Source organism: Eleutherodactylus coqui, chromosome 5, assembly GCF_035609145.1.
Source record: "Eleutherodactylus coqui strain aEleCoq1 chromosome 5, aEleCoq1.hap1, whole genome shotgun sequence".
NCBI classification, from domain to species: Eukaryota; Metazoa; Chordata; class Amphibia; order Anura; family Eleutherodactylidae; genus Eleutherodactylus; species Eleutherodactylus coqui.
This window is the reverse complement of record NC_089841.1, coordinates 99763257-99782479: the sequence shown is the minus strand read 5'-3', so window position 1 is coordinate 99782479 and position 19223 is coordinate 99763257. Positions and strand designations below refer to the sequence as shown.

Genomic DNA, 19223 nt, shown 5'->3' with positions numbered 1-19223 from the left:
CTGCATCAGAACATTTTATTTATCTGCAACTTATGTCTTAATGTAATTTCTTCCTCTTGTTTAGAGCCCAATCAGTTCATTAGAACAAACGAGAAAGCCATGTAAGGGTGACTATGAAACCCTGAGACTGATCAGCAGCGGAGCTTTTGGGTGAGTTTTCTGTTAGTATGATATACAATCGTCGGGGTCCTTATGACAAAGTTTTTGCCCCTGTGCCCTGCCAGTTCTGTGTTATAATTTATACAAATCCACATCATTGTCCACATCTAATTGTTACCATTAAGGTCAGCGAGGATGTGACATGGATAAGGACTGTGCAGACCTCCCATATGTGAAAATATATATTTATAGACATGCGTTTCTAGTGATGGCCATACATCTGGTATTAACCATTAGTACAGAAGATCGATTAATAAGTTCTATAGACAGACTGTTAATATGAATTCATTATAAACCATGGATTTTTTTCCTCTCCAGGGCCGTCTACTTAGTGTGTCATAAAGATTCAGATCAGATATATGCTATGAAGAAACTGTACATGCAAGAACTTTATGGGCAAAGTGTCAGAAGTGCCCTTCTAGAGAGGGACATCCTAGCATTCGCAGAGTGTCCCTTTGTGGTGTCTATGTTGAGCTCCTTTCTAACTAGAGACCACCTGCGTATAGTCATGGAATACATAGGAGGTAGGACATATATGTATAGTATTTATATTTAGACCACGTCTGCTTCAGTCTTATCACCTCATTCATAACTAGAATTTCTCCATGTGGATGGTTTACATATTATACCTACAGTGCATTTACCATTGGCCAACTATTAGCAACATACCTAATAGTCATGGATGTCCGTGAAAGTCTCAACTTAGCATGTCAGTAACTTCAGCCATGGACAAGATGGTGATTTACATCTCACTATTATGTCAAATGAGATATTGCATCCTATAACTAACGCCCTGCCCCAATGCCTCAGCCTGCTTATCATCATACATCATGCGTGATCTATGTGGTGTTAATCTCTCACGAGCCATGTTTGCTTTCTATTGTAGGAGGAGACTGTGGGACCCTTCTAAGAATTAGTGGCCGTTTACCCGTCACCTTGGCCGGTATGTACTTGCTGTGGAATACCTGCACAACTATGGCGTGGTGCACAGAGACCTGAAGCCTGACAAGTAAGTGACCCTTGTAGTGTAATAAAGGGAAGAATGTTGCAGTCTATCATAGAGTCAATGGATTATCCCTTGGATCTGAAACCTTTTTTTCTGTCACAGCCTCTTGACATCATCAACCGGACATATTAAAGTCACCAATTTTGGGCTTTCAAAACTTGGCCTCATAAGACCAACGACAAACATCTACAAGGCTCCACTGACATCACCAGGGGATTCCATGACTGCCGGGCCAGCTTTACTCCCAAGAACATAGCTTCTTTACACATCTCATCTATTTCTTCATCTTTGCAACGGTTCCTTCTAGAAATCTTTCCCACTGATGTTATTTGTAATTACTATTATCACTGATCATCACCTTTATTTTCCATTGATTTCCAGATGTGTGGCACCCCTACATACCTAGCCCTATAGGTGATAATAGAGAAAGGCTATGGAAGACCTGTTGACTGGTGGGCAGTGGGGGATCATCCTACATGAATTTCTTGTAGGATCTGAACCATTTGTTGGCAAAACCAAAAGTGATATTTTTATTAATCCACATAAGAGGTGATTTAATTGACAATGGTTTCTATATTTGCTATGTTAAGAACCATTGCTTTATATTACAATCCAGTGAAGTGGTTTTATTTTCTGTAATATTTGCTTTTCTATATCACAGATGATGTAACTTGGGATTCCGACAACACCGTTCCAGACCCCGATGCTCAGGACACGATCACTGAGCTACTCAGAAAAGATCTTACATATAGACTTGGGACAGGTAATTATATAATACTATTTATATTTACCTATTACACCTTGGACTCTGACCAGACATAAAGATCATGTCCATGAGGATCAGCACTGAGAAACTGCACTTTATCTGCTTGTCCATTTCTAGTTCTGCATATTAGGACTTCCAGTATATGTGATATACCGTCTCTTCATGTCGGTTCTGTTATGTCTTCAATTAAGATTAAGAAAGTGTACATACATGGAGCTATCTCTGATAACGTCTACATCACTTTTTATTTTACATTTCCAGGGGGAGCAAATGAGATCAAAAGTCATCCCTTCTCGTGTGACTTGGATTTTGACAACATCCTAAGTCAGAAGCCAGGGTTCCTTCCTCAGCTTGAGTTGGACATAGACACCAGCTACTTTTATAGTAAGTGGAAGACTTCATCTGAACCAAGCTGCTCTTTGTCTTGTCTTCCTGTTTAGGTGACAGACGGTTCTCATCATTGTTAGTGATGAAATGGTGGCTGTCTATCACTGTGTGTTTTACTGTAATGAATAATCGCCAATCTGTCACAGCACACACATCACCTTATATTAAAAGGGAAGGTTTGTCCTTAGTATCACGGTGCACGCCTACCACGATCCTGGATCCTGGATCAAATGTATAGTAGAGCCAAACAAGAAGGAGAGAAACAGCACTCCAGGGAATTAGCTCAAAGAGTTGTCTTTATTGTGCACAATAAAGACAACTCTTTGAGATAATTCCCTGGAGTGCTGCTTCTCTCCTTCCTGTTTGGCTCTACCGTGTGTTTTACTAATAATCTTTGATAACACGTGAACATTTATGATTTGCAGCTCGCTCTGAGATATATAACCATATGGGTTCAGAGAATGAAGAAGACACAAGCGAGGACAATGGTTGCCTTGTGTTACAAAACTTTACATCCTCTTCTAACCAGCTTTCTAAAGTGAGTATGTGATCACAAAATTTGTGACATATGCATTTTAAAAAAAAAAAAAAAAGGAATATAATTACGATATTGTGTTTCTCCTTATATTTCCCTGTATATTTAGCTCTATACCACCAATGCCAGGATGATGAACAATGAAGAGAGTTCCCCTGCGTATAGCCTAGAAGACTCAGAAATGGGAGTAAATAATAATAATAATCTTTATTTGTATAGCGCCAACTTATTCCGCAGCGCTTAGTATATTATGGGTTATCATTAGAAGGTCCAGGCTGATAAACGTGCAGATCATCAACACAATACATGAATAACACAATCCTAAATGCAGCATCCACCACGCCATGATTGGTTATTGCTGGTATTTTGGCTACAGAAGCCCTTGATCATAAGAGCTCATTATACCAGCCAACCAGACATTTCCTGCACCGCAGCATCTGCAGGTAAATTGTAGTATTACATATACCACTATTTTAGTGGTTCTCTGCTCTGCATAAGGGCATGATGACGTGCACTGTAGGTTTCCTATGATGGACATGGACAAGGGGAGTCAAGGATTAGGTGTAAAATGTGGCCTAATATAGAAGTCAAAGAGGGAGATTCCCTGCTCAAAATTATCTATGTCTTAATAGACAGGTGTTTTTCCAATGTGACGACTCCTTATTTGTTCTTACTTATGATTTACCCATTTTCCTTTTACCAAACAGGCAAAAATAATCATCTTCTAGAACAGATAGTGGAGAATCGCAACTCTTTAGGAATAATACAGTAAAATCGACAGCTTTCAGATCTGATGCTGGAGCACCTTTATATTGTAGAGAGGATGCTGAAGAACCTTTACCCTCCACACCTAATACTAGCTTGCCTTCCTCATCCACCTCATCTTCATCTTCTAAAGCTGATGGCGACAATCAGTGGCATAATAAGATCAGATTGTCATCCTCATCCACCTCATCTTCATCTTCTAAAGCTGATGCACATAATAATATCAGATTGTCATCCTCATCCACCTCATCTTCATCTTCTAAAGCTGATGCACATAATATTAGCTTGTCATCATCATCGTCATCTTCAAGAGCTGATGCGCATAATTAAAATAATAATAATATCAGCTTATCATCCTCATCTTCTAGGGGTGATGCTGAAGAACCTTTACCCTCTAGAGTTGATGGTGGAGAGTCTTCACCTTCTAGAGATAGTGGTGACAATCAGCGGCATAATACTAATATCAGCTTGTCATTCCAATATGAGGACTCCTTGTTTGTTTTTACTTCTGATTTACCCATTTTCCTTCTACCAAACAGGCAAAAAGAATCATCTTCTAGAACAGATACTGAAGAATCGCCACCCTCTAGGAATAATACTGTAGAATCGCCACCTTTCATATCCGATGCTGAAGCACTTTTACACTCTAGAGAGGATGCTAAAGAATCTTTACCCTCCACACCTAATAATATCATCTTGCCATCCTCATCCACCTCATCTTCATCTTCTAGAGCTAATGGTGACAATCAGTGCGTAATAATAATATCAGCTTGTCATCCTAATCGACCTCATCGTCATCTTCTAAATCGGATGCGGGTAATAATAATATCAGCTTGTCATCCTCATCCACCTCATCATCTTCATCTTCAAGACCTGATGTGAGTCATAATAATAATGTCAGCTTGTCATCCTCATCCACTTCATCTTCTAGAGCTGATGCTGAAGAACCTTTACCCTCTAGAGTTGATGGTGGAGAGTCTTCACCTTCTAGAGCTAATGGTGACAATCCGCAGCATAATAATAATATCAGCTTGTCATCCTCATCGACCTCATCGTCATCTTCTAAAGCTGATGCGCATAATGATAATAATAATAATATCATTATGCGCATCAGCTTTAGAAGATGACGATGAGGTCCATGAAGATGACAAGCTGATATTATTATCCCACTGATTGTCACCATTAGCCCTAGAAGATGACTCTCCACTATCAACTCTAGAGGGTAAAGGTTCTTCAGCATCAGTTCTAGAAGATGAAGATGAGGTGGATGAGGATGACAAGCTAATATTATTATTATGCGCATCAGCTTTAGAAGATGACGATGAGGTCGATGAGGATGACAATCTGATATTATTATTACACCACTGATTGTCACCATTAGCTCTAGAAGGTGAAGACTCTCCACCATCAACTCTAGAGGGCAAAGGTTCTTCAGCATCAGCTCTAGAAGATGAAGATAGGGTGGATGAGGACGACAAGCTGATAATAATAATAATAATATCAGCTTGTCGTCCTCATCCACCCTATCTTCATCTTCTAGAGCTGATGCTGAAGAACCTTTGCCCTCTAGAGTTGATGGTGGAGAGTCTTCACCTTCTAGAGCTAATGGTGACAATCAGTGGTGTAATAATAATATCAGATTGTCATCCTCATCGACCTCATCGTCATCTTCTAAAGCTGATGCGCATAATAATAATATTAGCTTGTCATCCTCATCCACCTCATCTTCATCTTCTAGAACTGATGTTGAAGAACCTTTACCCTCTAGAGTTGATGGTGGAGAGTCATCTTCTAGGGCTAATGGTGACAATCAGTGGGATAATAATATCAGCTTGTCATCTTCATGGACCTCATCATCATCTTCTAAAGCTGATGCACGTAATAATAATAATATCATCAGCTTGTCACCCTCATCCACTTCATCTTCTAGAGCTGATGCTGAAGAACCTTTACCCTCTAGAGTTGATGGTGGAGAGTCTTCACCTTCTAGAGCTAATGGTGACAATCAGTGGCATAACACTAATATCAGCTTGTATCATTCACATTGTCAGGTATGTGCAGGTCTATAGCATACCTTATTATGGCTTGTGATCAAAACTATATTATTCACTTTTTCTCTGTAAATTCCCATGTACATGGCCATATACTTTATATTTTCTGTGTTACAGTGGTCCTGAATGTGTTGCCTGATATGGGTCGATAATTAGCTACTTTGTATCTTAAATTTACACAGAACTTTCATCTTATAGTTTCTGTAGGAAAATTGTGGGACATGCTGTAACATATTTCGTAGTACAGAACTATTTACTAATATGGAAGAATGTAGATGCCCAGGGAAGCCCCACATAAGGGCCACACATGCCTACAGGACCATATTACTTAGTACATGAGGCAGTCTTCTGTCATATATATGACAGGTTATCAGGACTATAGACTGCGAGATTAAAATACCACCACTACTATATAGAGATAGCATTTTATATATGATTTTATCATTAATATTTCTCAGAATATCCAGTTCAGAAGAAAATAAGAAAAGCCACATTAAAGCGGAGGAAACAAGAAAGTGAAAATATATAGAAAGAAAGTAGAACAAGCGGTAAGTGTGACGATAAACACCATGTATGTAATGTCAGTGGTAAGAATCCTTGTGGAGCGGATGTTCTCTGTCAGTGATGAAATTGTCATATGTATGATGACCGAGAACGATCTAATGCTTCTGCATGGATAAGAGTCCTCTGCGGTCCTCAGAGCCATATTTACAGCTCATGCTGCGCTTAAAGGGGTTCTGTCATAAAAAAAATAAATACTTATCTATTCCTCCCCATCAGTCTTCTTACCACATCTTCTCCTCAGCGATCTTCTTCTGGCCCCTACAGTCTCTGGTCACCTCACCGCAAGCCAGAGAGATCCTCTTCTTGTTTTGGAGCATCTATTCTCAGCCGTCTCTATCCTGCAGGTCAGTGTAGGTTATGTCACTAGTGATGTAACCTTCACTGCCTAGCAGGGAATGCCGAGCTATTGCAGAGACTACGCATGCGCACTGTTTTGCAGTGAGAGTTCATATACTATAGTCACGAGACAACACACATGAGCAGTCTCGGCAATGGCTCGGAATTCTCTGCTAGACAGGGAACATTACGTCACTAGTGACATAACGTACACTGACCTGCAGGAAGGAGACTGACTGCCTGCCTGTGAATGTACGCTTCGCCCCCGGAAGAAGAGGATCCCGCCAACGTGGGGAGAAGATGCGGTAAGAAGACTGATGGAGGAGGAATAGGTAAATATTGATTTTTTTTTAATGACAGAACCCCATTAAGCCTGAATACGACCCCATTAAAATCTCATTTAGGCTCGCCAATTATCCTGATGATTTGCTTCTTTTTGAACACTTACAATTGTATTTGTTCAGTGTTAAAAAATGTAAAGATCAACAATAAAACCATAATTTATCATCAATTGTAACAGCATAAAAATAATCACAATTGATCAACATGAACGCCCCTCAGAGACATTTATATATGGCATTGCTAAGCCAGGTCCTCATATTTGGAAATACAGAGCAGACTTTGCTTTACCCGAATCTGGAATCTGTATATACAGATTAACCGTACCTCAAATAATAGTAAAAACACCATTTTATTAGTAAGTCCAGCAGGAGACAGGGAAGAGGCTTTAAAAAATAAAAACATTTTAAAGGGCTATGGCCGCCCCCAACTCTACACCACCCTAGGCATTGGACCTACAGTGCCCAGTGCCAACTATGGCTCTTGCTGTCCTTGCACAGTGGCAGCACTGTAATATCTGGAAACATGAAGCCCTATTTCTTTCATTATATTTACCTCTTTTCTCATAGGTTCTATTTTCCACCTGTTGTTATCATCTAGCCGGCGTGAATTATCCAGGGCTGCTCGCAGCATTGGAGAAAGCTACATTTTTGCATGCTGTCATCCCACCAGAGACATATAGAACAAAGAAGACCTTTACATCTGTGGCATAAAGGACCAGAATGCATGCTCAGCTGTGTTCTCAACCAATGGACATGACATTTACTGAACTTTCACCGTAGTGAAGGTGCCACCATAGGCAAGGGAAGGGGGGAGCTTTCATACTGCCGTTTGGGTACCGCCATAGGGGTATCTCTTTCCCACTGCCCCTTGGGTGCCGCCATAGAAGGGTCTCTTTCCCACTGCCACTTGAGTGTCACCATGGGGGGGGGGGGGAGAGTCGCTTTCCCACTGCCTATTGGGTGCCGCAATAGGGGGTTTCTTTTCCACTGCAACTATGCTGCCGTGATAGGGGGGGCCTCTTTCCCACTGCCACTAGGGTGCCGCAATAGGGGGTCTTCCCACTGCCACCAATATAGGGGGTCACATTACTATAGATTTGCTGGGGATTCACAATAGCTGTAACAGCAAAGTGAATGAGATTTAGAAAATGAGCCATGGTTCCCTAGAAGTTTCCTCTACTGGGGTTTTTTCCTCTCCTGTGTGCTGAACTATGACTTTTCGTGCGTCAAAGGCTCATTAACTTCATCAGGGCCAGGGCTGTCACCATCATTATTAGGCCCATATTCAATATTATATTTCTTACTTCTAATGGAAACTTCTATATTTGACAACTTGAATAAAGTTAATATTTAAGTCATCGCATTCTAGCTGAAGTGTATCGGAGTCGGTTACTGAATCTTCATAGTACTTAAAAGAGCAAAGGTGGTTCGACAGACCACAAACATGAAGAGCTGAAGCTTATGGCTTATAAAGAATAATTGCCTATCCTCTGAAGAATCACATACTACAAAATTCCAACTTCCTCTGGAAGCAACAGTAGCATAAGAACTGTGGGTCAGGAGATTCATGATGTGTTCAATTGTCAAATAGTTGTATTATAAGCCTAAGATTCCCACATGCAATACCAACCCTAGAGTGGGGCTCTATAAAGCACACCACCACTGGACGCTGGAGTAATAGAAGTGTGCCCGAGGGGTGATGGATTACATTCACCATCTGGTAGTCTGTTGGATGAATGTGGTTTGGCAAAAGACTGGATAGGGTCATGGAGGAAGGATAATGGTCTGAGGCTGGTTCTCAGGGTTTTACACCGTACTTCCAGTAAAGGCTAATAGTAATGCTACAGCCTACACAGACAATTTACACAATTTTTGCTTTCAACTTTGCAGCAATAGTTTGGAGAAGACCCTTTCCTGTTCCAGTACGGCTCTGCCCTGCTGTACAAAGCGAGGTCCATAAATATATGGTTCACAAGTTTGGTGTGGAGGAACTTGACTGATTGCACAAAGTTCCATACAGCAGGATGGTATGGCTAAGAATCCATCGCTGATTCAGAACATGTAAATGCTTTTTCCAGATGTGCATATCCTGTTTTCAAACATACTATAAAAGAATAGTTTTTTATTTTCCTCTGGTTCTGAAGTACTAATACTATTGCTTAAAAAATCCCACAGACACTCCAAATTATTGTGGAAAGCCTTCCCTGAAGAGTGGAGGCCGTTATAGCCACAAAAGGGAGGTCAAACTCCACATTAATACTCATAGCATTAGAAACTGTTATCTAACAAGCTCATACATGTATGATGGTCAGGTGTCCTCAAACTTTGGTAATACAGTATATATGGAATATCTTCTATGATTTAAAATTTAATACAAATTATATGTTCCAAATTAATTGGGCCTATGTAACATAAAAATATCTTGATACATGCAAGCTTGCCACTCAGTCAGTAAGTGAGTCTCCAACCCAGCAGTTATCACATGGGGAGGCCATTGTAAAAGATTTTTGTGTTTGCCGATGTCACATCCATGCGGCTCACAAGCACCACGCTTAGCACGGATGCAGTGTGATGTTCACGACTACTAGTAGATAGACTTATGCACCGAAGAACAGTGCGCACAACAACTGAAATACATAGCCCAGATGTAAAGCCCGTGCGACACAAAAGACTAAAAACTCAGCACGGCAACAGGGAATGTACACACAGTTTGAAAAAGTCACAGTACGCTATGCGGGACGGTAGCACCACTCCAGGAAGAGGAAAGGAAGTCTGGCCCTAACCTAGCAGGGAGGTGATGGGTCCCTGCCTAAAGCAGGGTCATCGCCTTGATAAAAGGCGGCCCCACTGTCTTCTTTCTGGGCCCTGATTGTCCCTATAGGAACCCCTGGAGAGATGAACCGACACACAAATCAAAAACAGAAATGAAAAGCAACAATACAACTTAAAAAGAACCTGCAGCCACTTATCTGCAAGTAGAAAAAACACCCAGCTCAGCAGAGCTCCAAACTCCAACTTCTCCACTATGGAATGGAATAAGCAGCACTGATCACCAGAAGGGGTAAGAATATATAGCTACACTTCACCTGAAAAACTAGCAGAATGAATAGAAAACCATACCTCCACCCTAATCCCAGGCATGGCTAATCCAGCATGCATCCATGCAGCAAAGGCAGACAGCACCAGCAGACTCTGCACATGGTGACCTGCTTAATGAAGACAACAGGTCTTTAACTGTGTTGAAGCCACCATGCCACGACATGGTCTCGACTGTCAATCCGCAACAGCTGATCTTTGCATTAGAGATTGCTTGAATTGGGGGTGTTACTGGCACTGTTAGGCCGGCTGTCCACAGGTGTTGTGATATACCGCTGTGGATTTCCACCGTGGGGGAGCACTGTCACTGCGATTTCTAGATCAAAAAGATCTAGAAAAGCTTGCACAGTGGGCAGCGACTAACAGAATGGAATATTGTGTCCAGTTCTAGGCACCCAACTTTAAAAAAAGACATAGACAAACTGGAGCAAGTTCAGAGAAGAGTTACCAAGATGGTAAGCGGTCTGCAAATCATGTCCTATGAGGAAAGGTTAAAGGATCTGGGAATGTTTAGCTTACAAAAAAGAAGGCGGGAGACTTAATAGCGGTCTACAAATATCTGAAGGGCTGTCACACTGCAGAGGGATCAGGCCTATTCTCATTTGCACAAGGAAAGGCTAGAAGCAATGGGATGAAACAAAGGGAGGAGACACAGATTAGATATTAGAGGACACTTTCTGACAGTGAGGGTGATCAATAAGTGGAACAGGTTGCCATGAGAGGTTGTGAGTTCTCCTTCAATGGAAGTGTTCAAACAAAGGCTGGACAAATATATGTCTGGGATGATTTAGTGAATCTTGCACTGAGCAGGGGGTTGGACCAGATGACCCTGGCGGTCCCTTCCAACTCTACCATTCTATGATTTTATGATTTTATGCACGATTTTCCGTGATGAATTCATCTTTATTATAGGTTCATCGTGGAGAATCACGAAAAGCTGTGATTTTTACTGTCGTGTACATCGGGCTGCGCTTTCCATAGTTATCCTATAGAAAGTATTCATTGCGTTACCCACGTCCAGATTATCTCCGCGGGTAACGCAGTGAAATATCACCCGTGGACAGGAGGCCTTACTTGTTTAATATAATCCTCACCACCTCAGAATGGCAGTTTCTAATATATAGTAACAGAAACACACGTTTCAGCACTCACGCACATTTAATATCTGAATAAAATTGCACAACTGTTGTTTATACTAACTGCATAAAAAAATGCAATGTTCTTTACGCACATTTTGATCTAAACATGTCGGCCCATCCCCTACTTCCAGGTGAACCTTATTGGATGGGTTCCTAACTCTATAAAGCATCCAAATGAATAGGAAAGTTGGATATCTGGCTATATACTCAAACTGAAGCATGTGGGGGAGATGGGTGAATGGAGTAGGAAAATTCTCTACCACCAGATTTTTTTTTGCCTTCCTCTGGATCAACATTACAAGATAATAGGCTCAACAGGATTGACATGTATCTTTTTTTCAGCCTTACACACTATTTTACTATGGAAGTATTTTAGCTACACCAGTATGTCTGTGTGAGCCCCTCTGTCTTCCTATTGCAGGCCCTTCCTCCTTTTCTCTCCACAGACTTCTATGGGCAGAATGAGACGCCACCCCCTCCACTTCCTGTTATTAGTCTTGATTTCTCTGTTACTAGTGATGAACTTCACTTGACAACAGGTAGTGGACAGCAAATTAGAAGAAAGAAAGACCCCTAGTGGTCAGCACTTCAGAGGGTTTTTTCAGCACAAAAACGTCATGTTTGGTAAATAAAGTAATTAGCAGTTTTGCTACTTATCACATAGACACAAATTTGTTAGACGTGCATTGCCTATGTGAACTGTTCATTCATGGCTGTAGTTTCTGTGGGTGGTCCGAGCTGACAGAGTCTCTTTAAAGAGTTAAAGTGAGCCCGTTAAAACTCAGTAAAGAAATGACAGAGTTGGAAATCCTCTCCGCTGGTGGTAAAGCAGGCAGTTGTGCGTCCTAAGAGCTCTATAATGTCAGAATGAATAATACAGGCACAGATTTTCGTTTGAACATCCCAGATGATATATGTTACCAAACCCTCCTAGAAGTTTTCTATGCGTCTGAAGTGTGAGAGCTTGAGTAAGCACATCTTCATGGAAAACATATGTTGAACCGTAAGCAGAACCCCCTGCTGGATTTCTTTGTTTTCTGATTCAGGAAATAAACAAATCTAAACAATAAGAAAATACAGTACATCCATTTCCTGTGGATTATTTATATTGCAATTCATGTGAACAAAGGGCTGTTCTAGCGAAAATAACCAGAACGGGATGCGTTTCGGGAAGGTTGAGATGCATGCCCAATCTTAAAGGAGATGTCCCGAGGCAGCAAGTGGGTCTATACACTTCTGCATGGCCATAATAATGCACTTTGTAATGTACATTGTGCATTAATTATGAGCCATACAGAAGTTATAAAAAGTTTTATACTTACCTGCTCCGTTGCTGGCGTCCTCGTCTCCATGGTGCCGACTAATTTTCGCCCTCCGATGGCCAAATTAGCCGCGCTTGCGCAGTCCGGGTCTTCTCCTCTTCTCTATGGGGCTCCGTGTAGCTCCGTGTAGCTCCGCCCCGTCACGTGCCGATTCCAGCCAATCAGGAGGCTGGAATCGGCAATGGACCGCACAGAAGCCCTGCGGTCCATGAAGACAGAGGATCCCGGCGGCCATCTTCAGCAGGTGAGTATGAAGACGCCGGACCGCCGGGATTCAGGTAAGCGCTGTGCGGGTGGTTTTTTTAACCCCTGCATCGGGGTTGTCTCGCGCCGAACGGGGGGGGGGGTTTAAAAAAAAAAAAACCCGTTTCGGCGCGGGACATCTCCTTTAATGCATTTGTTTCTATGACACGCAGCAAGATGTGCGACAGAAACCAAGAACTTCACATCTCTCAAACATAATGCATTGGGGAAAAAATTATTCTTCGCTCCCCTATAACCTCTCAGGACACAAGTTTACTTGGTGGAAGAAGCTAGATATTGAATCAAGTCTGTGAAGTATTTTGAATATGACTGTTACATTCGTGCAGGGAGTAAGTAGAGCGCCCCTTCACAGACATCACTAACATGTCAGACCCAGATGTAAATAATGTCCTTATAGACCAATATAGACATGGATGATATCACCAAAAGGCAGGGGGACACAGAATAAGGCAAATAATAGTAACAGTAGTACAGGAATGGGAACGCTACCCCTAACCAACGTTGGTGTGACTGACCCTGCTTAGAAACAGAGTAATAAAGTAATAAAGAAGTTATACGCCAACACAGATTATTCAAAATAAATAAAAAAACAGTTTGTATTGAATTTACAAAATATTGCAAGAAATACGTAGGAAGATAAGGATTAGAGATGAGCGAGCGTACTCGCTAAGGCAAACTACTCGAGCGAGTAGTGCCTTATTCGAGCACCTGCCCGCTCGTCTCTAAAGATTCGGGTGCCGGCGCGGGTGACAGGTGAGTTGTGGGAGTGAGCAGGGGGAGCGGGGGGGGGGGGGGGGGGGGGGAGAGAGTGAGAGAGAGATCTCCCCTCCGTTCCTCCCCGCCGCTCCCCGCAACTCGCCGGCAGCTGAATCTTTAGAGATGAGCGGGCAGATACTCGAATAAGGCACTACTCGCTCCAGTAATGTGCCTTAGCGAGTATACTCGCTCATCTCTAATAAGGATTAAATATGTCAGTCGCATAGATAAAATAAGCGTGATTACCAACCCTTAACAGGAAGCATATGAGACCCGTTGTTATAGAGAGGAACACTTTAAATTATCCTGGGGAACTGGAGGATCCCTAGTCTCGACTGGGAAAGTTTGGATGGGATGAAGGCACTGCACCAGACCACCTGACTTCCCCTTATCACCCCACTGCATTAACAGTCTCCTACTCAGCCGACGCCTACACTGAAGCCTGCTACCGGCCACCAACCGATGGCCTCTCACCACTTCCAACGACTTCTCCGATCCCAACGGTGCCTCTTCTCCTCCTTCTCTGTCAGCAGTTCCTCTCACTGCCTCCAGTATCCTATCCCATCCCTTTCCTTCCTTCCTGTCTGTCTGTCTGTCTGTCCACACACTTCTATCTCCTTGCTGCACTTTCTAGTCTTTCTCTCCTGCTCTGCTCTTGGCCTCCTTCCTCATCAATAGCTAGACTCCATCTCCTAACTGACAACGTACGCACACTTGAAATTACTCTGACTGGAATTCCTCTACCAATCACAGACCTGTTGCTGGGTGGTGAAATGTCCAATCAAAATAATGCTCCTGACATAGACTCCGCCCCCTCCTTCAGAACGGCCACTGTGACTAGGAAAACCTGATAGTGGGAGAAACCAGGGGGTTTCACCCACAAGGCACTTCCACTGACCCCGGAAGAATACAGAGGAGGATCCCCAGGGACTTACTGACCCCAAAAATACCCTGTGCGACCTTTGGGGCCGTTACACCATAGCTGGAAAACGTAAAAATCTCCAGATAGGTATTTTGCTAATAGCACTTTTGCCGACATTAACCCTTTCCAATCCAATTTGTATACTGGAGGGGTTACTCTTTGTCTGTTGTTCTACAACAGCGCTATCTGCTGGCTAAAGCCAGTACTGCGCGAGGTGACATGTTGGATAGGCTCCGGCAGCATAGAGGCTAGCAATGTACAGTAAGAGAACCCCAACGGACGTCTTCCAACATCGGAGCTGTACAGCCTTAAATCATAATGTCTTCAGAGTTCAGACAGTGGATTGGAAAGGGTCAAAAGCAAGCCAATCTGGCCTTCCTAGTCCTCAGGCATGAAATGAAAAATAAGGGATCATGCAGTACTCCGTGGAGATGTGCAAACTCCATCAATGCAGTTGTGTGTGGTACCACACTGATTTTTGTACGTTTCCTTGTACAAGTAGTGTTCAATAAGGGTATCTTATTTGCTCTATTTCTTTCTGCATGAGGTGGAAATGGGTACTGTATCAAAACAGAATAAATTAGTTTAAAGCAGAATCTCCAACTGATGTACATTTCACTCATGAATGAAAAGCCCCACTTATACAGCATCCAAAGGGATCTATCTGTCTCCATTGACTTATATGGGGGGATCAGAGTCCATACACTATTGATGGAGAATGCCCCAATGTTTTCCTATGGCAGGGTGTGACTGCATAAGAAAGCACGTCTGTGCAAACAAACCATCACATGGGGCGACGGTAACCTACATGTAATAACAATGCCATTGTATATGAACTCTATTGGACTGGTATGGATCTGTACCATATGGAAGCCAAACATTACTATGGAAGGAACAACCAGAAACAACGATGGTCTGCACTGTTTTCCTAGAAATATTATAGGTTCCGGACGCTTCCATTCTGCAGAATAGGCCACTTAGTATGAGATAACATGGAAAGTATTCCTATTGGTTCCCATGCCATTTTTTCCTTGCAGAGTACTATTCAAGTCACATGCGATATTTTGCAATTGTAATCTTATATGATATTGCAATGTGATTTTAATATTTGCACTTTCATAAAGAAAGCTTCTACCCCAAGTTATATCCTATATGCCCTTATCACAGAGTTCTAAGAAACTATGTTCCAAAATTATTTGTCTATGAGGAATACAAGTGTGTACTAAAATAGACAAGAGAGCAGATAGTGTCAGGTTACCTTTGAAGACCTAAGTTAGGGTGCTTATACAGTGCTGGGCCACAGTTTTAGGCAGGTGTGCTAAAAAAAGGTGCAAAGTAAGATTTTTTTTCTAAAACTAGAAGATGCCTAAGGCAAAGCACCGCGATTTTACTTTCGCTTTCGGTCGCAGCTCCCTGCAGCCAGCAGCGGAGTTTAGCATACCTTATCATGGGTGAGGTGCGCCAAACGTCAAAATGAGAACAGACTCCGCTTGAAAGTCACAAAGCTGGACAGCACTGTGATCAAGCAGCTATCTGAGAGGCTCCATTGAAAACAATGGGAGCGGTATACCGCGATTAGTGCGACGCTAAAAACTCAGCGGTAATCGCGGAAAAAAGCGCCTGTGTGAGGGAGGCCATATTGGCTTCAAATTTATTCTACAGAAGGACAACGACCCCAAATATCCATACAATATCAATAACAACTATTTCAGCGTCAAGAGGAACAAGAAGTCCTGGAAGTGATAATATGGCCACAGAAAGCCCTGATCTTATCATCATCCAGTCTGTCTGGCATCACATGGAGAGACAGAAAGTTTTCAGCAAGCTACATCCATAGAGGATCTCTGGTTAGATCTCCAAGATGTTTGGAACAAGCTCCCTGCCGAGGTCCTACTAAAACTGCATACAAGTGTAGCTAGAAGAACTGATGCTGTTGTTTTGAAGTTAAAGGGGCGGTCTATTGCAATGTGCCCACAACTACTGAGGAGTCACATGCAGGTTGTAAAAGGCCACAAGTGGCTCCCAAGTCAGCCAGAGACTGGGGAATACTGCTGTATAGGAGCCATCTGACATTTAAGCCCGTCTGCAATGTCAAACTCCACGGGAAAGCAGGAGTTTGGGGGTGGGGGTGGGGGAAACCTCCACTGCACATGTGCGCCGGCCAATGAATGCTTCCGCACACATCTGCAATACAGGAAAAATACAACCCAGACAGGTACGCAGGGTCACCGGCTGCAGGCAGAGTCGGATTCCGCTGCGGGCTCCCGCATGCAGAATCCAACCCTCCCATGGACATGAGGCCTTAATGAGTACCGATAACTCGACTACAATGTACTGCAATGCTGTAAATAGAGTTATCACAATGCACCAATCACACTAACGATTGCTACAACTGATCCAGATAGAGAGAAATAACTGTCTGTAGTGAATGCAACATTTCATGTTGATGACACTTTATCAGCAGTCGCTTGTAGAGAGATTGTTCTGTTATGTACTAGATAGTACTATTGTGTAAGGCAACCATCATGGATACACATATTATCATTGCTGCCTGACTTCATTTCTCTCATCTCTAGTAATACCAAGTATTGTACTCACCGCTATATCTTTTAATGTTTTCTCATACGTAAAACAATACATTTCAGGGTTTTCTTCATCTTTCACAAGGTCAAAGCTATACTTGCTGCCAGTCTGTGGCGCGGTGATTAACGCTTTTTTTAACTCTTCAACATACTTCGAACGCTCCATCTCCATATCCGCTGCTTCTCTGGACAAATCCTCCTTGGACACTGTTTGAAAAAGAGAATATTCAGTGGTAAGAATTCCAGATATAAGGACTAAGGCCTCATGTCCACTTGAAAAATACAATCCGCGCAGAATCTGCCGCGGATTTCTGCGGGGGATTCACTTTAAATGGTATTTTTTTTGCATGCAGATATCCGCACACATTGCTATCAATGTGATAGCAATGTTGCCGATCCGCGCGGCATCCGCGGCAGAATGGAGCATGCCGCGTTTTTTCTCCCGCGCGTGAAAGACGCAATTCTTTTAAAATGCCATCCGCGGGTGCAAAAATCAATTTAATGGACCGCGGATGGCCAATGATTCCCTATGGGCAAAATCCTCTGCAATTCCATTTAGCTAGTGGACATGAGGCCTAAAAGACTCTGAATCTTGGACATGGTAGTGATAGTTTGTTTAGCATGGTGTCCTGACATTGTTTCATATTGATTAAAAGAGTCATAAAGAGGAAAACTAAAGTACTGCAGTGTATACTAACATGCGTCGTCATTCTTTAGAGAGACTGACGCGATCTCATGACTTTTTGTGAATTATGTAGCTCATCATTACCCTACTATTATATCTTATAATGACTGCTTCTATTCAAGCTAACACAAGCATTATAAGCTACAAGAAAAAAAGTAGGCTGCTTACAATAATGATTTTGGTTTTTAAAGACCATTATGATGAATAAGAGATTTATCCTAATAAAACAAACCTCTAATGTCTAATTAACTGATAAAGAGAGATAAATGTTGTGTTGAGGCCCTTTTACACGGATCGATATTGTTAAACGTTGTTCAAATCCCGGCGCTCCAGTGGGAGTTTGAACGATAGTTGTCCTGTGTAAAAGCACACAGAGACCGAATGTCTGAGCGAGAGTTGTTCGGTCATTCCGTTTGTGCATGCAGAAACCTGAATGATAAGCCGTTCAGTGTAAACTGCAGTCGGTCAGTTCTGAACGACTATCTGCTTACAGTGAATGGAGGCAGGCAGAGAGACAGCACTCCCGGCCGGCCCGCCTCAATGCTGGCCGTGCTCTGAGCGATGCCAGCGATACTGCTAAGAATTGACTTTATTAGATGTATTACAAAGTGTCTTATATTCACCTGTATTATTGATCTATGCAATGCTTGTTGAAACAATAGTGACCATTTAACTAGAATTACACACAGGGAGGTTTCTACTTGCTGATCTTTACCAACTTCTACTTTTTGAATCTATAGTATGCATCACACCAGTGGTTACTAAGCTTACTACCCTGTGGGAACCTGTGACCAGTTTCTTCACTCCCAGGGAACCCCTTACTGGCAGTCCTACTCAGAAAACTTGGTGTAGAGATGGGTAATATATCGTATAATTCTGTCCTACTGCCATTTGTAGGCTGCGATCCATAGACTGTTTTACCAAGCATCTTTGGACAGGGTTGAAATCTGTGTGCCATCTCTACTGTGTGACAGGCCATAGTGCTGCTATGTTCTAGGAAAGTCCTGGCCAGGTTCCAGGGAACTTCAAAGTAAAGAAACAGTACTTTATAGATATAGACTTTATACTGTAGAGAGGCTCAACTCATACCATAGTCTATTTATCCTGATTTTCTCTACTCCACATAATACAATGGCTAAACAACAGTAAAGAATGATGTTAGTTTGACTTTTACCATTAAGCAAAAATGTATTAAAAGCAGTGCTAGATTTGTATTTGATCGGGTTTACATGTGGCAGATATGTTTCACATTTTCATTGCAACTTTTGCACTGGAAGTCCATGAAAAGTTACAATATAGTACATGTGAATGGCCTTCATTCACATGTACTATACTGCCCTCCAATACATATGCAGCCCTTCAACATGTAGCGGGGAAATAAAACTCAATGCGTAATTAAAGACATGATAATATTTAGTATCGGTGACCAATGAGAAGAAGAAAGATGATCGAAATAGATGGAAGGTTCTGGAAATGCTTCACCCAAGAGGATGAGTCGTAGATTTCTAGGTAATATTTTCATATATCAGCAGCTAAGTAACATATAA

The 19223-nt window shown here is 42.2% G+C and overlaps 1 protein-coding gene across 2 annotated transcripts in view; it reads right to left on the bottom strand.

Moving 5' to 3' along the window:
* The window catches only part of XRCC4 (X-ray repair cross complementing 4), a 326880-nt gene that overhangs the window by 255873 nt on the left and 51784 nt on the right, over nucleotides 1-19223 (bottom strand). For both annotated transcript variants that reach the window (XM_066601897.1, XM_066601898.1), the window contains one exon: nucleotides 17008-17198. In XM_066601897.1, coding sequence (XP_066457994.1) covers nucleotides 17008-17198 — 191 coding nt within the window. The remainder of the gene's footprint in view (nucleotides 1-17007; nucleotides 17199-19223) is intronic.